This window comes from Rhea americana, unplaced genomic scaffold (assembly GCF_003343005.1).
Source record: "Rhea americana isolate MKP2758 unplaced genomic scaffold, rheAme1 scaffold_32, whole genome shotgun sequence".
Taxonomy (NCBI): domain Eukaryota; kingdom Metazoa; phylum Chordata; class Aves; order Rheiformes; family Rheidae; genus Rhea; species Rhea americana.
Window position 1 is genome coordinate 2,568,924 of NW_028186446.1, and position 27,870 is coordinate 2,596,793.

General features: G+C 38.6%; 2 protein-coding genes across 2 annotated transcripts; one reads left to right on the forward strand and one right to left on the reverse strand.

Moving 5' to 3' along the window:
* Positions 1 to 6: 6 nt before the first annotated feature.
* Positions 7 to 2,845, forward strand: LOC146592712 (A-kinase anchor protein 9-like). The gene is made up of 4 exons (XM_085310487.1): positions 7 to 49; positions 1,016 to 1,136; positions 1,508 to 1,647; positions 2,295 to 2,845. The coding sequence occupies exons 2-4, from the start codon at positions 1,051 to 1,053 to the stop codon at positions 2,336 to 2,338; spliced, it is 270 nt and encodes an 89-aa protein (XP_085166613.1). The 5' UTR covers positions 7 to 49; positions 1,016 to 1,050; the 3' UTR covers positions 2,339 to 2,845.
* A 424-nt stretch (positions 2,846 to 3,269) lies between these two features.
* CYP51A1 (cytochrome P450 family 51 subfamily A member 1) lies at positions 3,270 to 27,761 on the reverse strand. Its single transcript, XM_085310488.1, has 15 exons — positions 27,530 to 27,761; positions 24,485 to 26,615; positions 23,168 to 23,366; positions 21,550 to 21,711; positions 17,820 to 17,940; positions 17,500 to 17,605; positions 14,319 to 14,417; positions 12,996 to 13,172; positions 9,341 to 9,467; positions 8,118 to 8,292; positions 7,836 to 7,955; positions 7,195 to 7,390; positions 6,542 to 6,637; positions 5,074 to 5,242; positions 3,270 to 4,391 (listed from the first exon to the last, which is right to left on the reverse strand). The coding sequence occupies exons 2-15, from the start codon at positions 26,441 to 26,443 to the stop codon at positions 4,186 to 4,188; spliced, it is 3,912 nt and encodes a 1,303-aa protein (XP_085166614.1). The 5' UTR covers positions 26,444 to 26,615; positions 27,530 to 27,761; the 3' UTR covers positions 3,270 to 4,185.
* Between the last annotated feature and the right edge of the window lie 109 nt (positions 27,762 to 27,870).

Genomic DNA, 27,870 nt, shown 5'->3' on the forward strand with positions numbered 1-27,870 from the left:
GGTTCTGGTATATTAAGTGTCAGTAGGGATGTCTTCAGCCAGAACACAGGTAAATCATAGTCCAGTATTGACTGAATAAGAGGTATTTACAAGTTACACTCCTGCTTAATGAAGGTGTGTTTTAATCTTCATTTTCCTCAGGTGGAGTGAATGGGCTACTTTTCCCTCTTCCTTTTGCTTTAATTGCTAGGATTAATTATTTCTCGGGTTTCTGATAGTTTCCATGGCCTGCTCAGACACTAAGCTATTCACTTGCTCTTCAATCTTCTTCTGCTTCCTTGTGGGCAGAGTTGTGTGTGTATGTGTGTATATATATACACATTTCCCTTTGGACTATGTTTCTCATAACAATTTCACCTGCCGGAGTGGGTTTCTTCAGTTTGAAGAGGGAACACTGAGGAAAGAGACAGATGGAAGAAACTTAGTAACCACAGGTCCCCAAGAGGCACAGACAAGGGCGACGGAGCCTGTTGAACAGTCCTCCCTGGCCTTTACTTCAAAATCCTAACTGCACAAAACATCCACTGCTCCCTCATTACAGCTTAAAGTTCAGGAAATCTGATTTTCTGTTTGTTTTTGGTGGGAGCCTAAGGAGAATCAAAAGCTTTTTATTAATTGCTTGCTACCTAAGTCTGTCTGAAACGCCTGTGCGGCTGGTTCTGTGGGAGCAGTGCCAGTAGCCTCAGGGAGGCCAGGGTTTCACCTCRGGCCTTCTGTAAGGCCGTCTGAAAGGGGCAAGACGTGGCTTGGTTGCTGGAGGTGTGCGTGCTAGGGATCTGACAGAGACATCCCGAGTAAACTGTGTGATAACTAAACATCCTGCAATGCTAAGGACCTCTTTCCAAGCTCTGAATCAGCAAAGATTTGCTCTTGATTATTTATCAGCCCTACTTTCAACAAATGTCCACATTTTGTGATACGCAAACAGAGAATTTGCACATGAGATTTCCAGTAAAGCGCAAAAAGGTCTTTATTTTCTTTATGCTTTCCAAGACCCTGCTATTTCTATTTTTAGGTAATGAATTGCGGCCTGATTCATTCTCTGGTGGCATGGATCTTTATGGAGAACAAAGACATTCTTATAGATCCAGATCAGACATGGAGTCTCCCAGATCTCCTGTAAATTTTCAGCACAAGTATGTTTTATTTTACACGATTATTCTTTTTCAGAACCCTGTTTACTAAATAAATGCGTCAGTGTTTTTTTTGCTAAGGTTTGTAACTCTAGCTGCCGTAAGATTTTTTTTGTGTGTGTGTGTGTGTGTGTGTGTGGTAAGGAAACAGTAAATTACAGGCCTTAAATGTGTGTTTATCCATAGCCCAAATAACTCAGAAAGCAAAAGTCCGCAGGCTTAGGCCTCATGTAGTGTTTTTGGACCCAATGATAGTCCACACTGGCATTCAGTAAAGTACCTCTACTTACCATATTTTGTTATGCCTGCTGATGCTTTTTTTTTTCCCTTTAATATTTTACTGTTAGAAAACATCTGTGTTTTTCTGTCCCCAGGTTCCATGGCCTGCATGCTGATTTAAACCCAGTCTCTTTTGCGTGTTCTCAACTGCAGAACTATGATCCTGAAAGAGCTTTAACAGATTATATCAATCGGCTGGAGGCACTACAGAGGCGACTTGGAAGTGTGCAGTCAGGTGAATACTTAGACGGTCCACTCCATGATTTCTGAGTGGAACAAGACAGTTTGAAAATAGAAAGTGTATGCTGACTCTCTGCACAGCAAACTTTTTTTTTAGGCATATTCAGGCTTAAACAAGAAGTTATTCTTAACTATAGCAAAAAGCTCATCAGAGAAAAAAAATTAAATGAAGTTGCATACAGGTGTACTTTAATTATAGATTTTATCAGAAATACTTTTAACTTTCCTTGACCTGTAATAAATGTGCAGCTAGGATTCATTTGGTATCTCACTAAGAGCTTAAGCTAGATGGTASCCACCATCTAGGAGTGGGATGGGGTGGGGAAAGAGGTTGCAAGGGRAATTTATTCTTCTGTCACTTTGATTAGAGAAGTTATAGCCATTTTGTCCAATAAACAATAATCACTTTTCTGCTGTAAAAGAAAATTGTCAGGTCAATGGGATGTTGACTTATCAAACTTGATTGAGTGGTGATCTTTGACAATTACTATGTTAAAGTTTAACACAAAATCCATTATTTGAGGAAATGTTCTTAGAAGACTTTKTAAAATCTGTCATTCTTGCTTATTCTAAATATCAGTGGGTTTATGAATGATCATTACCTATTTCAAGTATTGATTAAAGTCTTTCTCCATCTCACAGGTTCCACTTCATACACTCAGCTGCACTCTGGTATGAGAAGATAATGTTCTTTCAACATCTCCATCACTGCTAGTGATGTTAATGGATTGCCTTCTGCAAAGCTGTGCTCTTCCTGTGCTTTTGTATAATGTGTATATTGTGGGACCAATATGAACACAGCTGTATGATTGTATACAGTTCCATCCTGGCATACCCACACAGACTGGGGCTTATGTATATAGGCACTTTGTGTTCATGCAAAAAAAAAAAAAATCATCAAATTACATGTATATTTGTGGAATGCTAATTTAAATGATTAACTTATGAAGTGTGTATTTATCAAAAGGGTGCAAAGATTAAACTTGTGTATTAATGAAATTGAGCTACATTCAGTGAAGTTCACTTGCACTTTTTCTGGCAAGGCTACTGAAGTTACACACCTCTGTCGTAGTATTTGCTACTGGCAGTGCAGACAGAATATCACTTGTAGAGACCTATTTTTGTAATGGTAGAAGTTTTGAATTTTATGGGTATTTTGTCAAAGTACTGAAATAAAGACTTCATCCTTTTAATTGTGTTCTACTGTTTGAAAACATCTTTAAATTCAAAAACTGTTCTCTTATTCACACAACAAAGCTGGCTTCTCTTTGTGCCCTTCCCATTTCTGGTGGCTGCAACTGTACTTTTTACAGACTCCAAAGCGCAACTACTAACTAGAAGACAAGACAAGCTTGCAGTTGTTTTCTGAAGATCCAGATCACATTTTACAGGGCTAGACTGGAAAATAGTCCAGGCTATCAGTTGCTGTGATTGATTAAAAAAATTTTAATAGTTGGTTGTATGTGTGTTTAGAATAGGAATAACTGGGCAAGCCCTTGCTGCAAGGGAGAAAAAGCTCTTTGCATGACTAACTTCATAGCTTTAAGAGATAAATTTAAATTTACATAAATAGAAAAGCTTTTCAGAAGTAAGTCAACAGGGCTGAGCAAAGAAAAATTCCACAAGAGGGTTGTTTATGGATTTAATTCACAGTTTCTACGAGCTAAAGCTCAATACCATTTATCATCATTCTTTAAACAACCACCATTTATTAATCCTGCACAAGTCAGTACAAACAGGAACAACATTCACAATTCACTTCCTTAGACCACTCTATACATAAAGTAGTTATTCACAAGATTCAAGTTGTTTGGACCATTTACTGTTACTTTTCATACTTGTATCAGGCCTTGAGGAAATTACTATTTTTTTCTAGAAAAGAATTTGCTGGTTTTTGAACCTAATCATTTCACAGCTGTTTCAAGTTAGACAAAAATCCACATAGATTTTAGTTAGATTCTCCAAAAAATCTGTTTTACAAGTATTTTTGTAGTCTGCTCAGTACTGGTYATCGGTACAGTATCATTTTTTTTAAATAAGTATGTGGGCACTTACAGGCATCAGCCAAGACCACAGATAGATAGTTTGCTTCAGTATCTGCTGTTCTGCTTACAGTAGAGCACTAAGGAAGTATTTCCAGCTTAGTGCCTGTTACCTGATAGATTTACCATAATTGGATACAGAGGCAATGTACATAGTTGTACCCTTTAAGAGGGGAAAATAACTATTAACTRTTTTTCAGAATCAAAGATTTCAGTTTGTAGAAAAAGCATATTGTTTCTTCACCCTTAAGGAAAGGGTTGGCATGCACTTTAAAAATGTTACACAAATAGAGAAGAGAGTTTTCATTTTAGAAAATGCAAAAAGTTGTAAACCAAGCAGTTATACACAGCAACATTAAATGATATGGAAAAACAAATTAAATAGCACAGCTGGTAGGTTACTGTTGCTTTCATACAAAGTAGATGGAACAGTTTCCAATTGCCGTTCATTTTATCATAGTTTTATTCAGAAGTCCGTTAGTTCAGACAACTTAAATAGATAAGGTTTTCGTTCCAGAACTTAGTGACCTCCTCTTGTATCTGATAACTGGGTTATTAGGTGTGTGTATCATTGTTGTATAGTTTATAGTTGGAAAATAGTCATTGATGAGATCAAATTCATATAAACGAAGCAAAGTAGACCAAATGGTCTTAATCTGAACATAAGCAAAGTTTTCTCCAATACAGCGATGACGGCCTAGGAGGAAATCCAAAGGAGTTTGTTGTCAAACATGATTTTATAACTAAGTTAATTTTAAAATTTTACATGAACTGTAATCACTTCTTTCTAAACCACCTGAGGCTTTGATCCAACAAGCATTATGTAACTACATGAAAGCCCTGTTTTCATAAATTTTCAAAACATTAAAMAGATGATTGAATAGTTCAGTAAGATTATATTGTTCTGTTCTCACCACAGAGWGAGAATTTATGCAACATTAAAGGAGTTTACAACATCATGAAAATATACCAACTAAAACTGGACTGCAGTTGTATCTGCAAACCATTGAGTGTTATGAGTCTCTATGTACATTTTACTCTTATCTTAAAATGACTTTGTATTAAGAGGTTTTCACCTTGACTTAAAGACTTGAGTAACTGAAATACAAAACATGCTAACATAAAGATTTTTTAATTGCTATCCAAGTACTATTTACAGCTATTACTAAGTGCGAAACTAAGGATCTGATCAACTGCATTCTTTTAATGGCACTTCCACAGTAAGCAAACTTGCAGGCAGCAATAGAAAGAAGAGATACTCTCAGATGCTACAAAGTGGGGAGGTGCTGTAGGAGGTGTTGGATGAGCAGTAGGAGTCACACAAGTACACAGTCATTCAGGAAAACACTGCATTTCCTTATTGGCCAGCTGTTACTTACCAGCACCAAATGGAATGTAGGCAAATTTCTCTGCAGCTGCTGRGTTATCCTGGAGATACCGGTCGGGCTTGAAGTCAAAAGCATCTTTCCACGAGTCCTTCAGTCTCTGGTTAACAGTGGGAGACACACAGACCTGATGGCCGGGAGGAATGCTATACCCAGCAACAGTCTACAAGGCAGGGAGAGAAGAACCTGTGTTGCAAGAAAATTCTCCATTTTTCTTTTTAAAGTAATACTCCAAACTCTATTGTGAGACTTTGATTTCGAAGAGATTTTTTTGGCTGAGCCAGTTTAAAATTAATGCCATCAAATATGTCATTGTTTTAACTGTGTACGGCACATGATTCAGGCAACTGCAGAAAGCTTTCAACTGCTTTAACAAAGCTGACAATTCTACAGAAAAATAATYTAAAGGCTGAAGATTTGCTGAAAACATTTGTCATGAGAGGGATAGCTTTTAAAAATAATTTGAAATTTTATTTATATAAACAGATTTTCTTTTAGATTTACCTAGCATGTATCGTTATTTAAGTGCAAGCCAAATTTTTTCCCAAGGTAACTATTTATTTAAAAAAAAAAAAAGGCAAACTGCAGAACCTTTAAATGTTTAGTAGTAAATTAAGAACTCTAGAGACTGATGGGTAAAAGAAAGGGTCAGTTGCACTCAGAAAGACCAAGTAATGAGTATGACAATTTTGATCTGTTCATCCAGAATACAGAAATATAGGAAGTGTAATACCTAGTGTGAAAATAAGGCCAACAAAAACAATATACCAGAAAGAAGGCTACTCAAGAGGAAACTCTAAAATTAAGATGAGACAGTATGTTATACCCATTTAAAGACTATGTCACACAGTCCAAGCAGAGCTCCAGTCCCACAAAGTTAAGAACACATGCAATAGCAACAGAAGTACTAGTAGAACCAGATAAATGGCTTGGTCAGGGTCCTGGACTCAACAGGTCTGCTTTTAAAGGTATCTGAGTACTGACATCAGTATACATTCCTAATGTAACATATTGAAAAAAAGGATGATTAATGTTAAGAAATGAATAAACAGGACTAAGGTAATACTTGTTGACATACCACAAGCTGATCTGACTCAGTAATAAAGACAGTTATCAGTACAGCTGAGTAGTTAAACCTAGTCAGGGACTAGGAACTAGTCTAAGCAAGCAGTTTACTAAATCCTGGGGTGCCTCTGGCTGTCATCACGGCCAGGGTACACRGCTTGCTGTGTTCTGCCCCGTCAGCTGGCACGGCCCCAGCCCTRCCTGGCCTTTTCCACAGAGCTCTTCCCAGGCAGGTAGCACGCACCATTGAYGGGGTTAGTCTATCCCAGGTTCGGAACTTCACGCTTGTCCTTACTGAATTTTGTGAAGTTCCTGGCCCATTCCTCTAGCCTGCCTCAGTTTCTGAACAGTAGCCCTGCTTTACTGAACTGAAGTTACATCCAGTAACTGTACTCACTTGAGGAGTTTTGGCCATTCTCATCATAGTCATTATAGGAGGTCTCAGCCTTAAAGTTTCTTTTAGGCAACGATCCAACAAACTGAGATCCTTCAGCTGCAAATATAAAGAAAACGATATATCAAAATATAGGCAAGTTTATTCAATGTGCACAAAAAGGTATCTTCTACCATTACAAAATTCAAAGAATAAGCGCTTTATATTTACATGTACTTCATTAGCTACCCTGCTAAGTTTCTGYTTTTCCAGTTATTTCAATTAACAAAATTAATCCCCTACCAGCAGAATCAATAATGACTACTTCCGGATTGATCCGTCTCACAAGTGTTTTCTCATGCCTAACTGAAGAAAAAGATCGCACTGCATCCTTTTCCTCACTGGGAATACAAAGGATCTTCTTCCTCAACTCAGTTGATCATTTTAGCAGAGCTTTAGCAACTGCAATTTCTTTGGTCAACACTGATATAAAAAAGTAGCAGGYTGAAAAGTTACTGGAAAAGGAGGAGATGGAAGAAACATATTGGCAAACAGTGTCACCACAGGGTGCTTATGACACAGATACGATTCTATCACAAAGCATAAGATTGTATTTTACATTTTTTCAAGTGTCTAAGCTATAACAATATCCAGCAGGAAGAATGTAACATACAAACCTGGTCGTAAGTTAATGGTGGCAAGTCATCTCCACAAACCGCTTTCTGTTCTGCATAACACTGTTCCTGTATTGATTTGTCTCTGGCTAGGAAGAAGCCAAGCCAGGCACTAGTGGTGGAAGATGTGTGTTGCCCTGCTAACAGCAACCCAATAAGCATGCCAGCAACTTCGTCATCTGTCAGTGGACGGCCATCCCTAGGTTAAAGGGCAGTATGTTAGAGCTTCATTTGATGAAGTTTCCAGTTATAGTAGTACATGTAATTTCTTCTAATTTACTTTTCTTTCTCCTTCTCTTAGGCTCCAAATGGAACAGCTAAATATTTGAGGGAAGGGACAGCAGGTGGCAACAGATGCTCTAGGAACCTTACATTATTGGAAGGCCAGAAATGAGAAAGGAAGCAATCATTTATCCACTGATGATAACCTCAGGAAGTCTGAACAAGCATTTATAATTAAACTTTTGAAGGTATTTTTAGAATACAGCTAAAACCAAGGCTGGCAAGAAAAAGCGATGCAGCCCGTGAGAGTTTTTTTGTTGTTGTTKTTTTGTTTTTGTTTTTTGTAGACGCAACAGAAGAATTCAAAACTAAAAGTGTACTATAAATGGCAAGTCTTCAAAGTCTTCAACCCCTTTGCTTACTTATAGGAAGCATCAAGTAGAGTTTGGAGTATGTCATCTTCTTTCTCCTCAGACTTTCGACGTTTCTGGATAACTTTATAGAAGATATTCTTTATTTCTTTGTGCGCTCGATCGCGTCGTCTGCAATTCAAAGCACTCGTATTAGCCACTTTGTATTATACAAAGTAACACAAAACACTTAAGATTTACTGGGATGTCTAGAACATCCTTACAAACAAGAAATAGAAGGAAAACAAAAACAAACAAACAAGCCTGAATTGCTTCATCTGTTATTTTTGGTACCTGAAGCTAGGCAGAGGTAGCCAACCTGGTAGGAGCCAGGCAGCATGAGTAAATCCCCCATCCAAATCAGCATACAGCTGAGCTACCTTCTCATTCAGTAAGCTTCTTATTTCTTTCCCATGTAAGCAATGACTTGCTGTCAAAATGATAAGTTCTGAAAGGGCTTCAAACAGGTCTGAGGAAGAGTTGAGAAAGAACAGTGAGAATGCATTTTAGGAGAGAGATTAAGTTTTACAGATTTTTGATTATTTTTATTTTCTAGAAGAGAAAAATAAGTTCAGATTCATAWTTTTAAATACAGTTTTAACTTGTTTTCCTACGAAAGTTTAAACTTCTATGTCTCTGTCAGTGTTCAACCTTTATTGAAGCTATTTTTTCTAGGAAAAAGGAAAAGGAAAGCTATTAATCCTTCCATACAAGGTAAACCATGCAACACAAGCTCTATCCTTACTACACATAAAAGAAGTCATACAAGAACATAACCTTGAAATGCAGGCCCATGGGCAAGCAGTTAGTTTTGCTGCTCATTAAACTATCTTGTGAGTATTTCTAAATTTGTTCTTTCACTGTTGGCTTGCAACAATAGTGATGGGGATCAGCCCACCAGGCTAACTAGGAAAGCCAGGTAGGAAATAAAAGAAGAATCCTACTCAGGTAACTACTGGCCTATATAAAAATACAGAAATAACAACCACGATGGCCAAATCCCACTAATCAACAGAAACATATACTATATCATTAGACAAACACTTCCTATCAACCTAACTTTATCAACCTTAAGCATGCGTTATCTTCAGTGTAGATGACACTGAGCTAAGATCTTAGACATGAGGTCTGAGAAGTCACTGCAGTCTTTTTTATCTAAAGGCTAAGAATGGTTACACTGAATTGACTCATACCCGGCAAAACCAGCACAATTCAAGCCAGGCAACAGGTACACAGTCTATTCCCACACTAAGAAAGAATGAGTAAGACAGTTCTTTTATCCTGTCAGTGAATTTCTAAGCAGTTTTATTCTCGCAGAGCCTTAAATTTGAGTAATCAAGAATGTATTTTGCATGTTTATTCTTTTGTCCAGTAGTTTAGCCTATGCCATTTTTCAGTCCTTTAATAATGTTGCAGTAAATCCAAAAAAAAAAAAAAAGTAAAAAAAACCCACATCCTGCACTGGCCTTCATTCGTTCACAGAAAATATGAGTGAAAAGGTATTTGATCTTGCTTACTCCTTTCTCCACTCTCTCCCCATGTTTTAAAATACTCTTTTGTTTCTTCTTCAATCACAGATACATGCTGTTTAAACCGGGCAATATTTAGCCCAGTTTTGAGCATCTTCTTCTGTTCCAAAAACACCTAGAAAAACAAGACAGAGAAGCAGTCAGTACAAGGATCATCATATTAATGTAATTAATTTATTATTATTTATACTGTAACAACATACAAAAGGAAAAAGAAATTAGGATTGGTAGGGTAAAGCAGATACTAAGATTTAAATAACAGATAACATTCTATGTTTCACCTACTTTGTTTTTCAAGCAAAAGTCTAATAATACCTGMACCAAATACTAGCTTAAAGAAGCTAAAATTCCTTATTCTACAGTACCAAAATAGAAAATTAATTAAATAATTATTCTCTTTGTTAAGTAAGCTTTAAAAATTAAGATGCAATATGCACCTGGGATTAACATATGGCATGCACTTCAGATGAGATTAATAACTAGATACATAATCTCAAACCTAAGTAGACCTGTCGTGCAAAGTCTGGATACAGACTACATTCCACGTTATGCAGCCTCCTTGCTTCATCTTCTCCCAGCGTCTTTTTCTTTTCTCATGTTGTAATACCTTATCTCTGTTTAAAATGCACCCTTCCTTCACAACACCCTCTGATCTCACTGCCCAGAAGTCAAAAAGAAATAGGAAGCAAACTGCTTCCAAGTGGTGAGCTTCACACCCTTCTCAACTTTCCATTTGTATGCACAGAATCACAGCTAATAAATCTACTGGTAAAAAAAGCCCATTATTTGAGGACAATCATTCAATAGGTTGATATGTCATCTTCTGAGAAAATTATTCAATTAATTTTTAAGCTCTATTTATGGATTAGGGCATCTACCCTATGTAGCTACACTTCACCAAGCAATACAACAAAAACTGTAGTCTTCTCACCGAGGTSTCTCTGCATGTACTGCAAAGTTTACTCACAAAACAGAAGGCTAGAAGAAAGGTTACTTGGTTACTTCTCAGTAACTTCCAAATAACTTCTGTTTGCTGAATGCAATGATGATGGCAACAGTCTATCAGAGTATACATGCCAGAGAGCAATGAGACAGGCACATTTTCCCTTGCAAAGTGCAAAGAAAGCACACACCAGCCCGTCTCTGCCTCAGCTTGACAAATGTCACACAGAAGTGAATATGTCCACTGGCATTTCAGTTTCTCTCAAAGAACAGTCATCTGAAAGAGTCTCAGTGGAAGGGGACAGAGTAAATACGAACTGGTAGTTGGATGACGCACATTAACAAACTTTTAATTACCAGAATTACTGGTAAATAACTTTTCTTCCTTTTGTAGATCATTGTCAAATTGAAGAGATGGAGAGAAATGCAGCTTGGGCAGGAAGAAGGAGGTCTCAAAAGCTCTGGGTTATCCATCAGTGCTACCATATATTTTGCCCAACGAGGGTTTGAACAGCTCTCCAAACAGCTACCAAGTAGTTGTTACCAGACAACACTACACAGAAAGATAGCTGACTTCTGGCAGAATACCTTGTGGCCACAACTGGGCATGCCAGCTTGTCAACTTCTTACAGCAATGCATCCAACTAAAGTGCTAATAGCAAAATATCTGCATCTCAGCTGCAGAAACAAACAGCTCAGGTGCTTTTCTGAAGAACCTGAATCTGAAGTGATAAAAAGCATCAAAGGTACAAATGAAACAGGCTTATACACAGACACCACAGCATAATACAAAGAGACTAATCTCTAGACTAAAGCAGGATTCCAACATTAAGTAAAAATGTAGGCTAACTCTAGAAAAAGACCTCGTTTCAGAAAAACAGCAGTATATAGTGGACCAACAAGGTAAGCCTGAATCATCCTGTATACTTGAGGAATAACATAGCTGTAAGAAATGCCACTTCTCGATGAGCTTATAGAAAGTTCTATTAAACACCCAAAGGATAACATCAGATCCTAGAAGAACAAGCTGTTGAATGAAAAAAAGACATTAAACTCCATCTGTGAACTGTGGAGTGTGAAAGCTCAAGTCAAAGCAGCAGCAACAGCAAGTGGATGGAACATTCACAGAATTAAGAGACTACCACCTCTCAGTTTCATGAAGACATCTCAAGACAGTCAGAATCTAAGAAGTGAGAAAGTCTGGTCAATTTAGCAGTCTGTGTCTGCTAAATTCATAGACACTTTTCTAATACTGGTTAATACCAGAGAAGAACATGGAAAGTGTAACACAGAGAATCATCTATCTTTTACACTATAGTGATTCTGAAAGGGAATCCTTATGGCATCTCTGACTCTCTGAGGCAAAACCTCTGCCTGTTGAAACTAGCAGAAGCCTTATTTGTGGAAGAGGTCTCCTTGGATATAAGACATGAACTCCTAATTGTTGTCCAGGCTACAATCCTCCTGATCTCATCCACAAAAGGATAAGAAGAGCTGAACAATCAAGTATTAAAAAAAAAAAAAAAACACACACATGCACACACAAAACAATCAATCAACCCTCCAAAAAAGCCCAAACTTTGTTACATCCTCTATCTACCATTTTATCACTTCCCAACGAAGCAGGAGAAAGCATGGTTCTCCTTTATTTATTTGTGAAGTGGCAAGTTGGTAGCTATTAGTTACATATGAGATTACCAAGAGAATTGAGTAAGAATAACTGTAGACTCATTCACTGTCTATCACTGCAAAATGCTGGCATGGTGGATGCCCAGTGATTACAGACTCTAAGCCAAATAACTCAAAAGGACAATATCATTGCAAGTAGCCTTTGGCAGGGAAGAAGGGAGAGGCAAACTTCTACCAAAGACTAGGCTAAGGAGGGAAAGTCTTGATGGCTGCAGAAACCATTACTGATYAAATGATTGGCATCTGTAAGATAAAATGCATAAAGTCACAATTGAAAATCCAAAGATAAAGTATAGCACAATGCTGTTCCTGCTACCAGACTACTCTGTAATACAAGAGCTTGTCAATGCCAGCATACTCCAAATGCAGACTACCAGTGGAGCAGTGAAAAGCAGGTATCTGCAGTTTAAGAGTCTGACTGTCCTGACGAGCAACAAAGACTTAAAATAGCATGAATGGTAACAAGAAGCAACACTTAGCTCAGAAACAATTACACGTTACTTTACTTTCAGACCCAKGCAGATTGTATTCTGCAAATATACACAAAAAAATATACACTCAGTCCTAGCAAGACAAACTTTGTGATGCTAAGTTTTAAATCAATACTCATCATATAGATTGGTATGGCATGAATGAAAAATTACCACTCTAAAGCTCCCTCAGGAGGAAAACCTAAATTTGTTCTTAARGAAAAAGTAAACTGTAGTCACTGACATGCTGTAAGATAATGAAAAAAATGACTCACTTAACCTTTCCACTATCATGGAATCAGAAGGTTTCAGAAACAAGAAACTGCATCAGGACTGATGAACAGCCAGATGGTAAACACTGTAGCCTAGGTATGTTCAGTCTTGATCATCCRATTGAGACTACTTAACAGCTGCATCACGCGTTGCAGTCAGAATTGCATACGAACAATAAATCCCATCATACAGAGCCAAAAGCTCATGGCTCCCTAATCAGAATTTAAATTATCTTACTGTTCAACTGATGTTATATTTAAAATACATACCATATTAGGGACATCATAAGCAACTCCCTTGCCAAAGACTGGTGTGGTTAACCGAGAGTATACCTCCTCTGCATTCAAATCTTCATTTTTACTATTGAAGAGTAGAGCAGCAGCATCACTGCCTAGTAAGTATGTGAATGTCTTGCCAACCATAGTGAAACTGAACACAGGCCCATACTAAGAGGAAAAAAAATAACAGTTCATTTTAACCATAAAATCACAATCTCTTCACCTACAGCCTTTCATAAAATATTAGCTATTTAAAATGACAACATTAAATCATTGCACTGAAGTAATTGGTTTGAGAGTGACTGTCTCCATCTACAATCCAATATGCACATACACCTACATATTGTACTGGACATGTCACGTGTAAGCAGCAATGAAAAGGAAGAAAAGAGAGAGAAAAAAAGAAAAGGAAGTTTGACAGAGAAAACTGGCACAAGTCATTATTCCCTTACAAAGTGGCTAGAGATGTAATACCGATATGAATATTTTAAGTCACATTCAAATTTTTTTCAATAGTCTAGCTCATCTTTCTCCATATTGTAAGACTACTGTAGTTGTTTTAAAAATCTAAATAAAATATCCACAACACCAGAAAACTGGCAGAGAAACCACAGGACACGCAGCCTATAGCAATTCACAAACACTAGCTTGAAAAATTTTAGGTTTGGACTTAAGCATTGGTAATTAGCAATTATTACCAATRATTAGAGATTTTTTAAAGTGTAAAGGTCATCTCCAGTGGATCCTCATATAGTAAGTTTGCCTTTCTGCAAGTTAACCAATCTCAGATTTAAGTCTATGACTCTAGAAAGTTTAAGACACTGCAAAACAGATCAATAAACTTTACTGTAATTAAAGCTCTACTGCATTAGTTTTTTTTTTCCCTCTTTTGGGCTGTTTAAATTACTGTGCTTTTATGCACCAGCGTTTTTACCATTGCAAAGGGCCTTAAAAATCCATTGTTATCTACAGAGAAGGTAATTTATTATATGCCAATCTGGTCTCAGATTACTAAAAAGTAAGATAAAAACAAAGTTGTAAATCAGCTTTTTAGTTACCTGTGATTCAATTATGAACAGTACTCAAATACATAGATATATTTTTCCAACTGAGATATTACAGAAAATGTTTTTTCAGTAGCAAAGTTGTATTGTATATAAAAAGATCTAAAATCAGCCTACTGTGCAGGTTTCACACCATACTCAAGTCACTTAACAAGAGTGAACTTTTTTAAAACAAGTCCAAGATACAGAACTTAACAGGTAAACTAGAATATTCTAGCATATGCTCAGACAGTCACGTGGGAGAACACACCTGCTCATAAGCATTTTCCAAAAATTCAATGGGACTTTTTCCAAATGCTATTGCATGTCCAAGGAAAGGGATGCTTGATGAAATGTAGGGTGGGTATTTCTGAGAAAGAAAAAGAAAAGCAAATACTGAGTTTTCTTCRGAGAATAAATCTATGTAACAACTAAACACAGAAGAGGCTTTATATATATTTTAAGTTCTTTTGTGAAAAGTCCAACTTTGGAAAACTGAGCTTTTTTTGTGGTGAAGTACAACTGGGCCATATTTAAAAGACTGAAATAAGTATTCTCGCTAACCTGCCCCCGAAATTAAAGCAAAAAGATACCAAAAAAAAAAAAAAAAAAAAAAAAAAAAAAAAAAAAAAAAAAAAGGAATTAAGAAAAAAAAAAAAAAAAAAAAAGTGATTTACTAGATAACCCCGGAAAGCACCAACCTCCATTTATCAACGAATTTCGCGTACGTGTGGGAGCAGTCCTTCAAGCTTCGCTTCTCCGACAGGAAGGGGCAGGGGCCTCGCTCGCGGGACGCGTGAGCAGCTCGGGCCCGGGCGGCCCCGGGCAGCTGAGCGAAGGGACGAGCCCGCGCAGCCCCGGCCAGAAGCGCGGCCCGGCGGGCGGGGGGAGGCGCCGCTCGCTCCGCACAGTCTGCGCCCGCCGCGCCCCCGCCCAGCCCAGCCCGCMGCCCTGCCCGGGGACACCGCGGTGCCCCCCCGGCGCCCACCTCCTGGCCGGAGCCGACGCGGCGCCGGTAGCCGAGCTGGAGCAGGTAACCGAGGCTCAGCACGAAGGCGGAGGCGGCCAGCACCAGGGAGAGGGGGCTGCCGACGGCCAGGCGCTCCAGCAGGCACCCGCCGGCATCCAGCAGGCTCAGCATCTCCTCAGCGACCGACAGACCGAGCAGCCCGCACCGATCTGCCGCCGCGCCGCACCCGCCGCCAGGCCCGTCCCCGCGGCGGGCAGGGCCCCGGCGGAGGCGAGCGCCACAGCCCCGCCCCCCCAGCGCTGGGCTGATCTCTGCCCATGTGACTGAGCCAATCGGCGGCCGCGCGCCACGGGGTGACGGCACCTGCCGGGCTGCGAGGGGCGCGATTGGGCGGGCGCGGCGCGGCGGTTGGGCAGGGGCGGCCTTTGGCGCGGGGCTGGCGCGTCCCTGTAGCGCGGGGCGAGGCTGCCCCGAGGCGCCCTGTGARGGCTGGCGGCGCCCGGGGAGGGGTTGCTGTACGGTGAGCGCCGTCTCAGACTTTCAGCGTGGGTGTCATGGCGCTGTGGGCTGCGTAGCGGTTTGGATGCCGGCGTAACCGTTGTGGTTGGAGTGCATTTGGGGCACTTTTTCAGTAGAGCTGCTGTTTTAATTTCCTCTGAGAGAAACACAGTTCCTGTGCGTGAAAACCTGTTTGTGAACCAAGTGAATGTGAGTACAGCTGCTCAATCCACTTCCAAATCACATTCCCCCAAATCAAAAGGCTAATRTAAGCACAGACAGCAGTATACCAAAAACTGCTCTCATAAATTTCATGGATATTTTCTTCTTCAGCCTGCCAGAATGCTTTCAAGCAACCCAAACTGTAACCGGCACATTCAGCTCCTTGCTTTAGCCCACACAGGTGCAGGATTACTGTGAAGACAGAGACTGTGAAGATGGAGAACATCAAGCTCACAGGTTACTCTAAATGGTCTGCTAGCCAGCCCTGAAGTCTATTCTAACACATCTTCATTATTATCTAAAATAGCTAGAATAAAGCTGGTATAGGTGGGTATGCGTATCTGTGATACAATTATGCCTTTGACAGCAGTATGGGTATATCTTTTCAGCATCGCTCAGCCCAAAGTCTTACCTCAGTTTCATTTCTCATGGTGCAGCATTCCGAAAGACTCCAGTGGCCAGGCATATCTGCACAGGACAGTGCCTAGAGTATTACTGACCACTCCTGAGCTGCTAAATAAGAGAGAGCCAAGTTCTGATCCTTAGACTTGAGGCCAWGTGATATGAGCTGAGTTGCCTCCACTGTGGGAGGTCTAGCACTTTGTAGAGCAGACTGGTTGAATCCACATCACATAGCACTTGAACCTATTAGGTCTCCTCTGCACCACCTGTGGCACCACTGTGATGAGAAAGTAATATTTCTTTTTCACTTCAAAATGTCTGAAATAATAAAAGGGCTGGGTTTCATGCCACCTGAATAGTGCTTTCACAACATGAAATGGAGCATGTGCATTGCATGGCCCAGAGTGCCACAAGAGGGAATACAGGAATATTTATGATTACAAGACTTGTGGGGATAGTGACAGAAGCCTGTGCACGGCTGGGAAAGGCAAATGGCTTGCAGTATCATTTATACTGCTCTTTGGAAGTTTTTTCTGAAGTGAATTGTCCTCAAAACCATGCCAGCTTTGTCTTGGAGAGGACTCTGGCACAGTCCAAAGCAGAGCCAGACACCAAGTTAAGTCCAGTAGCAAGGACAATGCAGTGCCTGAGCTCATGCCCTGCCTCTTTTACTCAGCAGTGTAGGTGTTTCCATTGCTGCCACATACTTTATCACACTGAACACCCAAGTTCCCTGTTTCTAAACACATCTCTCATATTTTGCAATTACTGTGAAGCGGCCTCTTTCTTCCTGATGTTTATGTGCTGCTTTTAAATAAGCTAGAAAGATAACATCCATTTGTAACTATGCTCACTGAGTATTTTCAAATTGCCTCCTGTATCTTCATGTAGCTTCAGAGTACATTTGCAAATTTGTTCTGAATAACCTGTTAAAACCACAAAGGAAAATTTTTCAGCTCATTCATTCACTCTTTCAGTTCATTATTCAAGAATATCACGATGAAACAAACAACTTGATAAAATAGATTAAAGGCATTCTACTCAAATTACATCAAATATGTTTTTAAACAAAATTATTTCACTGGAAATAAAAAGATGGTGTATCTTTTTTTATATATATTCAATTTTTAAAAGATAAATACAAGATTCTGAGCCGCTTTGTAAAAACAGGCTGAGCTTTTCTCAAGATATGGTATGCTCAAAGTGATAACACTTTCATGGGAAATAAAAGAATAATATCACAAACTTTTGTTCATTTCATAAATACTCTTTGTACATCACATGTTTAGAATTTTACTGATTGTGAATAGAGTTTTAAAGCTTTCACTTTGTTGGTGAGATAATTCATGCCTGTCATTACTAGGATTCTGATCAGTTTATCTATCATTTCAGCAGAAGTTAAGAGTTGGTTTTCACTTCTCCAAATGTTCAGTGCTGTGATGATTTTCTCTTCCAGCTTAAGAGTCCTGTTTGGAAAAGAGTTATAAAGAGGAAACATCTGAAAAAAATCTAAGATTTGGAGATACTTAATAAATTTTACATAGACATACCTACTCAGTATTTAACAAAGTATCATGAATTTTATAATCAAAATATTGTTTATTAATTTCATAAAAAAGAAAGGAAAGGAAAATGGGAAATAAAATTAACAAGATTCTGTTACAATAATCTGTATCTAACCTGCTATTTCCAAGAGACTTGATGTCAGCATGAGGAAGTTGCAGTTTCTGGCAGAAGAATTCAAAATTTTCATAAGGAACATTGTCAGCAATCACTTCTAATATCTTCTGCAATATTTTCTCTAAATAGAAACATATAAAGTACTATCCTTAATTAAATAAAATGGTGTGTCTTGTTTAACAATGTTGTGTAAATGCTGTTGACCTGCTTCAGGATTGTTCTAACTGCTAAATACCATTTTCTAAGGTGATGTCACCATCCTGGAGGATGCATCATCTCTCCCTGATATCCCTGTTGGGGAGGAGATGGAACACTCRTCATCTAAGGGAGGTCTGGCCCCCAACCAACAGGGCTATAAAACCCAAGGGAATCTCTGGTACACTGCTAAGTCTCTGGTAGTTGCTCCAGACCATCTGTCTTTGTTGGCATTATGGCTGGCTTGCATTTTCTTGAATTTGAAGGAGCACAGCTCCAACCTCCATTTGTTTGAGACAGCAGTGCAAGGAAGCACAGSCTGTTTCTCTGGATGACTTGTCACGCATTACAGGAATAGTGTGGTAGGGAGGTACAGTCTTTTAAGCATTTTTGCACAGTAATCATCTACATCACAATTCAGCTCAATACCGGTCAAGAGTGAGGTACATTATGAAAGCAACTGCATATACCTGAATAGCTCATACACGCTAGGAATTCAAATCTCTCTCTTATGTGACAGAAAATAATAATTGGCGGGATTAGAACTTACTGCATTTGCACTGCATAAGGTGGTGAAACAGGGGGTGCAATACTCTTTCCTTCTCCTCTTCTCTTTGGTATTCATCAAGCTATGAAAGGACTTATTTGCAATACTCTTTCCTTCTCCTCTTCTCTTTGGTATTCATCAAGCTATGAAAGGACTTATTCTGGGCTGAGTAAAATCACTGCAGAGTGGAGTTCATTGCATGAGACAGGCACCACTTGCTCCTGGAGGTGGGCAACCTCCAGAGTCAGGGAAACTAGCAGGGCAATAATATTCAGATAATCTCTTTTAGAAGGGTCTATATAAAGACTGCCTTTTTTCAGATGAGAGGAATGTATGGAGGCATCTCCTGCAACAGGAACTCTTGGTAGTTGTAGAGGGGTTGCAGTGATCAGTACAGACTCTATCACATGCCACACTAGACCACTCCAGATGCAGAGAGCGTATGGGATTTGCACCACTCTGGTTAGCCATAGTGTGTGGTATGTGCACAGGAGTAGGGATGGCACTTCACTGCCAATCATCTCCAAAGTCACACCACTTCCTTGGTTAACACATGAAGCAGCACAATGTTCTCAATAAACTTACCACTTAAAGTTGGCTACAAAGACATAGCAGGGAAGTGCTGTTACTGTTGTATTCTGCTTCCCTACGTACACTATAAAAAGCCTAACTTTGCCTTTGCCTGTGCTTACTGTTAAAGAAAGTTGGACTGAAGCTGTCTCCAGTTAGTCACTTAGCATAGCATTAGTAGCCAGCATTACTGAAGTCTTAGACTATAAGCTAGTTGCTAAAGTCTTAGGCCATAAGMAGGTCCCCAAACGAGTTCAAGCGAATTACAACCAACAGCAGAAGCTAGAAAATGACTTGCCTGGAGACAATGAGGGGAAACAAAAAYGAGAAGACCCCAGACCCTAATATTAYTATTGGTTCTGTACTATTGAGTGAGGGGGGATTTAGATTGTAAGTGTATAAATGCCCAGGAATTTCTTTGTTCAGGATCCCTCTCTGGAGGCACCTAACTTGAGCTGTAATTACTGCACATGTGCCATTAAACTGCATTTTATTTTAATTTGGCTTTGAACTTCTGGAATCAGTGAGAACCTAGGGTTAGGCCCTGCTATGGTGGCAAGCAAGCCTAATTTTCCATTACATTTGCAAGATCCCATTCTAGAATCTCAGCTACAGGTGAATGCAGAAGTGCTGTGTACCCTGGGACATGATGATGCCATGTCCTCTGGGCTTCAGGACACCTACAGTAGCCAATATACCATACTCTCCAAATAATGCTYCTGGGACATCATCTACAAAGAATAAGTCTAGTCCAGGTGTTCTCATTCCCATTTTGGTCTAGGGAAGTATATGTTTGGGAAGAACAAGCACTGGCAAAAGTATAGTGTAGTCTCTTATCTCTGGACAGTGTCAGAAACTTACATACTTTTTATCTAGGCCTCCACAGATTCCATGGACAGAGGCAAGGATGGTTTCCACTGTGCCACCTCAGAACCCTGCAAGAGCAGGCAACAATGAGTGTCCTTTTTAGAATATACTGGAATAATGTGCAACATCCAGAATCGGCATCTGGAATGACTAAAGGYACAGGGCTGCCTCTCAGTGGAGCAAACCTGACCCAGGAGTACAACAGCAGGTAGGCAGTGCCTCCTAGCTGAGATGCATGAGAGAGCCGATATAAACAATTCCTTCCAGTGCTTCAACATCAACTTGCCTGGGCTTCCTCTTCAGGAACCCCTACTGTAGTCTTCATCCTGGATGAGCCATCAGTATTTAGGCTGTGGAAACATGTCCACCTCACTTACAGTTATTTCTCTAGTATTTTTTTTTAATGGCTACATCCTCTTGTGCCTTCTCTTGCTTTTTAGGTTTGAGTATGTTTTCTCTCTTTTATCATTTGTGACTGATATTGGTTATCTGGGTTATTAGTTGTGAGTTCTTTTTTAAAAAACGTGAGTGACCACATTGGCCAGCATTTTCTTTTTTGGTAAATTTTAACCAGTAAAGCTATACATTGATGTCAAGAGGTATTAAGCTATTTTTGTAATTTTGCACAGACTCTGGCAAAGCAGATAGCTAGGTAGCCTGAAGGGGAAGGAAGGCACAGAGATACRGGCAGTGCTAGAAACTTAAGCCTGAAAGAGAGCAGGTGTGAGATGCCATACTGAGCTGTGCAGATAACAGGATARTGAGGCTGTTACACTGTTAAGATGAATGGGTTTTGCTAGGATAAGGATAACAGAACATTCAGATGAGATTAATATTAATACAAGAACACTAGGCAATTCAGGACGTTTAGATGAGGGAAAAATACCTGAAAGAAAGAAAAGTTACGCTCTTTTTGGTTGCAGGAGCTGTAAGGAGCACAGCAAGGCATATTTTTTTCTTCAACTTTTTGGACTGAGGGGGGAAAGATGCTGGAAGGGAGGAATATAGTGTCTTTATTTTGGGAGATGGGGGTAGGGATTAGGAAAAAGTAATTTGGGATGGGGAGAGAGAGCATAAGAGGAATCAGAAATAAATAATAAAGCATTTTTTCCTTTGCTAGAGGGGGCGAGATTGATGAGAAAGAGGTGTTTGTTTATTGTCCTGGATACTGTGAGAAAATGAGTCCTCTCTCGATAGCAGTAGGCCTGTGCTTGTGTGCACTAGGTAACATAGTTTACTTTGTCCAGATGTTGTGGAGTTCTGTTGTGACCAAGGGAAGATCATTAATCATAAGTCTCTCTATGCAAACCTCTATACAATAATAATGCATACATCGATGTTGATTCCTCGGTCTATATGATGCCTACAAAGTAAGTACACAAACAGTAACCATAATTTAAATACTGCTTACACTAACCTTCAGTGAGGAAAAGAAACAGAGCCAGTACTGATAATGACATTTAAAACTAACGGAATGAATTTTCAACAGCTCCTACAGTAGCTATCTTTAATGCACCAAATTACCTAATAATATACTTGTTCTTAACATACCATCTCTTTCATCAGCACTTTCCAGATAGCATAGAATGGGATGTAGTTGCTTTCCTTTACACACCTCTTGCAGTGGTTCAAACAGAGCATTTCCATCAAAGTTTATATCTGTCAGCAAATGAAGAAGCCGAAGACCAGCTGGCAAAGATGTCAGACAATTTCCTGGTAAAATACACAGAAATGCCTAATTATATCTGCATCATATTAACCTAAAGAAGTTTGTGACATGTGAAGTGAGGATTTTTTTTTTCAAAATGGTAATGAGCTTAGCATTCCATAAAGACGGGAAGACAGTTTTTGTTTCAAGGAACTTACTGTTTCAAAATTTGACTGAAGATCAATAAAGAAAACAGAATCTTTTCACTGATTTTGTAGCCTATAGCACTGACCTCATGGCTTACTGCAGTGTAAAACAGATAATCTTGTAGAAGTTAGTGTTGGCATTATGAAAATTATTCTTCAGGAAGTACTGAAGGAAGAAATGGAAATTAGATGGTGCACAAGAAATAAAAGGTATTTAAAAGTATTTGAAGGGAGAGTTAGGAACGGTTCAGTGACAAGATAAAGTGCAACAAATGCAGAGGTAGATGGAAATAAAAGCAAAGAAGGAACTTGAGAAGGAAGCTGAAAGGGGGTTAAGTAGAGATTTCACAAAATGAAGAAGTCTGTGCATCAGCAAAACAGGTAGGAAAAATAAGTGAAGAGACATGAAAGAAGAGCAATACAATCAGAGCAGTATAGGATGAAGAGACTTCAAAACTRTAGCCCTAGTTTGTAGCAGTGTAAGTAAAAGCAGTCCTTGGCCCATAGGATTTTACATAGTATCAAGCAGAAAACATTTGAATAAACTTCCAGAGCAGCCTAGCTGTCTGTAAAGCATAGCAAGGCAGGAAGGGATCCTTTTCAGGGATGCTTCAGGTAATACCAAACATGCAGCTTCCCAAGGTAACAAGACACAAGTCTTCAACGGGAGCAGACAGCATGGGAGTGTGCTGAGCCACAGGCACGGTGTGAACTGAACTAATGCAGTGTGGGCATGGCAGCTGTATTYGGCTGCATACAATGCTCTGTACTGCTGGTTATCTGGATGTCCTGGCATCTGTAACAGTTAATTCACATTCCAAGTAAATCATCCACAAACAAAAGGCGATAGACTATATTATATCAGCAGCATTAATCAGACCTCTGAGCAGATTTCATGAATGTAATCTACAAAAGTTATACATTCTTTGCAGCAGAAAAATATCAGCTGTGTGATTGACAGGACCCTGAACAGTAAAGTCTGTTGTGACTGATGCTGAGTGGCTCTGAGCAAAAAAGTCTATARTGATTGATACTTAGTGGTTCACAGGCCTATGATGATGTTTGCAAAAATCATGTCATTTAAAAAGATTTCACAGATGTGATCTCTGAAACAGCCATGTTAAAATATTAAATTTAAGACAGTTTGCTTGKTTAGAAGGCATGAAATATAACACCAGCCTATATTAAAAATTAGAAAGTTGCATTTTCCTCAGTTCTTTTTTCACTACCATCTTATCTTGTGATACATTTTTGCTTGTTAGGGGTATAGCTCAATGCCTAAATTTTACTAAGGGATTGAATGCCTGATACTTACCACTTAGGTCAAGTTGCTGCAGATTCCTTAGCGATGTAATAGATTTGGGGAGCTGACTGATATCATTATTATTTGCAATTAAATGGACCAAATATTCCAGTTCTCCTATGCCATCTGGAATTTCCTTTAGTGCATTATGAGATATGTCAAGCTCTCTGAGGCGAATCAATTTAGATATCTCCTCTGGAACTCTTGTTAACTAATAAAGAAATATAACAATTGTTACATTACTTGTTTATACAGATACAACTATTTCTCTTCTGTAAAAAGTTAAAAGGGTAATTTTTCCTGCAGACAAAACAGCCTTCCATTTATTTATTTCCAACAATAAAAGCTCCTGACGTTCCACTTTAGGGAAAATTAATTTATTACTTCTGATAAAAATGCTGATGCTGAGCACAGAAACCAGGAGGTTTTTCAGACAAAATAATAGAACAGCAAAAAAATATACATTGGAATAATGTATCTATAGGTGGAGCTTCAGGAGACTTTTTTTAGTCCTTGTTATCACTAATGAATCATAAAAAAAAAAATTACCCTCTCAGAAGAACACATTTTTTTTCTTTACTTTCAGTAAACAGTATTTTCTTTACTTTCAACTGATCATGACAGCACATTGTAATTTTTTTCCGTGACAGCTACTCATCTGACTTTTTAATGAGAAGAGAAGTTATACAGGTTTAGATTTCCTTAGGAGAATACTTTTCCCTGTTTCTTAGGATAAAAAACAGAATAAACATTTCCCCTCACTGGATTTTAACAATGTGAAGCAATTTCTTTTCTGCTATAAAAAATGGAATATCTAATGTAGCTTTTCTTGTTGGGATATCCAATTTTAATAAATAAGACACAATTTGGAAGGTAGTGTTCATTTCACAGAGAGAAATGCTAGAGGCAGGCTAATCTACCAAATTGGAGCTAGTCACTTTGTCTCTCAATATCCATAAGGATAGAAAATACATAGTTTCATAATAATACTAAAAGAACAGAAAATATATAGTTGTTTCAGATCAATCTGATTACCTAAATATTGCCTCAAGAGATACCTATATAAAATGAGGTGCATGTCTAGTATTTCTAAATAAGTTTGCATGCCTTTATAAATCCTAATAGATTTTTGTCCAGTTCTGATATTAAAAATGGGTAATTACATATACAGATTTTCATCTTTACAAACTATTTTTCTGCTGTTTACGGTAGGTGTATTCAAACACAAGAGCTTTTACATCTGTTAGAAGAAAGTCTATTAATAATAATTTTGAAGCATAACAATCTGCAGTGCAGGTTTTTCTTACCTAAAGGAAAAYGTTCTCTTACCTTCAACCCATTCACTTGACACATTGTCAATTTCTCCAGGGATGAGAGATGACATATTTCAGAAGGGAAAGATACAAACTGGTTGTTTGATACATTTAGCTCTTTAATCACTTCTAGATTACTAATCTTTAAAGGAATGCTTTTTATCTGATTATTTGCAAGGTTGAGTATTTGTAAATTCTTTAAAGAACACAGTTCTTCAGGAAATAAGTCAAATTTATTGCAGTTTAAAAGAAGTACCTGGAGAGCCTTCATCTCAGATACCATTGCTGACATGCTATTGATTTCGTTCTCACTTACATCCAAGTAAATTAGTTTTGTAAGGCTGCACAAGTATGCAGAAAGAGAGGACAGTTTATTTTTATTTAAATGTAGATACTCCAAATTTTTAATGTAAGAAATTCCAGGTACTATTTCTGCAATACAGTTTCCACTCAGATTTAAGTACTTAAGCTCAAATAGTGCACATAACGCATGTGGAAACTGAGAGAACTTATTATTGCTGAGGTCGGCTTTGGTTATCCACATACAATTTTTTAATTCGATAGGAATGTATGTCAATGCATTTCCAGAAACTTCTATTATGCAGAGATCTTTAAAATGTGATATTTGTTCATCCAGTGAGTCCAGCTGGTTCCTACTTAAGGAAAACTCCTTTAAGCATTTAAGTTTGTGAATATTAGCAGGAAGCTGTGTTAACTGATTATCATGTAGAATGAGATGTTTCAACCTGGTACAGTTGCAAAGATTCTCTGTAATGTTTTTGAATAAATTTTTTGCAAGATTCAGAAACCTAAGTTCTTGTAAATTCTCAATTTTATCTGAAAGAAACTCCAGTTTGTTATCATCAGCTCTGAGTTCTTTTAGTTTTGTCAACTGAAAAAGTTGCACAGGCAAAAATATAAGGTTATTGCTACTGATTGAAAATGCTTGTAGTTTCTTGAGCTCTTTAATATCCTTTGGCAAGCTCTGAATCAAATTCTCACATATGCTGAGTTTTACTAGGTTCGGAAGATAGCAGACAACCTTTGGGAATATTAAAAGCTGATTGGAATCAATGTTGAGTACCTTCAAGTTTTTCATGTCAGCCATGGTATCTGGCAGAGTGTTTAGCTTGTTCCCAGCAAGTTCTAAMGTTTCAAGACTTTTCAATGCAAAAGGAAATTCATCAATGTTGTTATGATTGAGAAAGAGTTCCTTAATATTTACCAGTTTTGATAATTCTTTAGGGAGACATGATAACTGGTTGTGACTGACATTTAATACTGTTAGTTTATGAAGTAAGGAAATTTCCGGKGGCAGTGATGTCAATTTATTTTTTTCAACTAATAGAACTTCCAGATTAATTAGATTACCTATATTTGAATGTAATGTTTTTATTTCATTGTTGTATAAGTGCAAATATTGTAAATTTTGTTTTTGAAAAGTGAGCAGAGAAACGTCCCTTAATCCTTTATTATTTAGCATAAGAGTGAAGTTCTCATCTTTTTCTTTAGGCAATGTATATGTTGATCCATTTTCAAGATTCACTGCTGATGGTAACATGTCTGTTTTGACATCTTCATCAACATTCTCTGCAAAGATGTGGTTTAGTTTTCCGGTATTCTTTTCAGCTGATGTTAGTAGTTCATATTTTCTCACATCTGTTGCARAGACACCTTGAGGCACTGTAGCAGCATTTATCTCAGCTGAAAATTCATATTTGTACCTTTTTCCAGGCAAATTGCTTTTTGATAAATTTTCAGTCATTTTATGGCTTTCCTCATTGTCATCTGTGTTAGGAACTTCATATGAAATTTCACTCAGACTTTTTGCAGTTAGGTCAACTTCTTTAGGATTCTCTGATGAATATAGTAAGTTTTTGCTGGCATCATTTTCAGGAAACTCATGAAAGCTTTCATTTAGTCTTTTTGTATTTATACCATTGGAGATTTCATCTTCTTCTGTCTCCAGAGACATTGTTGCTGTTCAACTGTTTCTGAGTTGCTAACTGATTCCTTTCAGTACTTTTTTAAGAAATCAAATAAATCTATATGGAATAATGTATACTTCCAACATCAGTAGATTGAGCTTGTAAGAGAACTTGATAAAAATCTAGACTTCTTCCACATTTGTGAAGTTGGCCATTTCTCTGTGTATCAAAAACATAGTGTTATTTACTGAAATGCTTGTTACTTTAATGTAATACCTTGTTTTTCCAGACTATAGATTACAGATTACAAAATATACATCACAAATACATGATTCCTTGAGATTTTGTAGAATCATCAAATCCATTGAAAGCATATATTAAATTGAGAAAGATTTGCAATTTCTCTTTACCTAAATACAAAATTTAGTTTAGTAATATCTTCTGACTAAAAAAAAAGTTTAAGATTTTAACAAACAGGAGCCTTAATTTGGACTTCCTAAGTTTATACTTAAACACTTAACTAAGTGGCTTTAAAATGCTGAGTATGCAATCAATCTCATTAATTTGTTAACATTCTTAAATTATAAATGTGCTTACTTTTAAGCTCCTTAAAAAGCATGAGCAAATATTTATCATAATAGCTTTAAGTGGAAAAAATTGCTTAGCTCGGTATAAATATATATGGATTCATATATGTGAATTTAAATTTTGAAATCCACATCTGTAGGTATCTCTTAACACCTTAATAAACTGTTCTTGAAATTAATTTGATTCTGTTCTAATAATGCAGTCATGCTACCAAAGTAGTGTGACTTACTGCTACGTTAAACACAGTTCTGAACAGTTCCTTGTTTTTATGGTAAATAACAGTGGGATAGGCCAGCTTATTTCAGTTTGCTGCCAAGTACACTAATCCTGAGCTGTGCTTCCAGAAACACGCGGGAAGGCTAACGGCTGCCATGCACGGGTACAAGGCACGGAGGAGCAATCGAACACGGAGACGTTCTGTTTCGGCCTGTGGCACACTTGGTCGCCCGTGAGATTCGGAGAGCACGAGATTTTCCCTTTCAGTAGATACTCAAAGGCTTGTTTCATTTTAGCTCAACCTCTCTCAGGCAGCAGACACCACTTACCTTGGTGGATGATGCGCCCCAGGGCCCTGCTTGCTTGCTCTTCCTGCCTTATCACGTCAAATCACTATTTCACGCTTTCATCTGCTGATTATTAGTGATGCACCATCATAAACTGTATTTTCCCAGCCTCTTTGGGGGCCTATTGACAAATTACGGCCCGCAGCCCCTGAACTACATCAGCTGCCGGAGCGGGAAGGGAGCCTGGCGCCCCGTCCCGTCCCGTCCCGCCGCAGCCCCCCTCGCTCCGCCGCTGCCGCCGCCGCTCCCCTCAGCGCGGCCGCCGGTTGCCGCGGCAACGAACGGCGCCTCCCCCCGCCCCTCAGGAGCGGCCGCGCATGCGC

Coding starts and splice junctions, on each gene's coding strand:
- LOC146592712 (XM_085310487.1), top strand. CDS start 1,051: ATGGATCTTTATGGAGAACAAAGACATTCTTATAGATCCAGATCAGAC. Junction 1,137..1,507: donor CCTGTAAATTTTCAGCACAA/GTATGTTTTATT, acceptor TTCTGTCCCCAG/GTTCCATGGCCTGCATGCTG. Junction 1,648..2,294: donor ACTTGGAAGTGTGCAGTCAG/GTGAATACTTAG, acceptor TCCATCTCACAG/GTTCCACTTCATACACTCAG.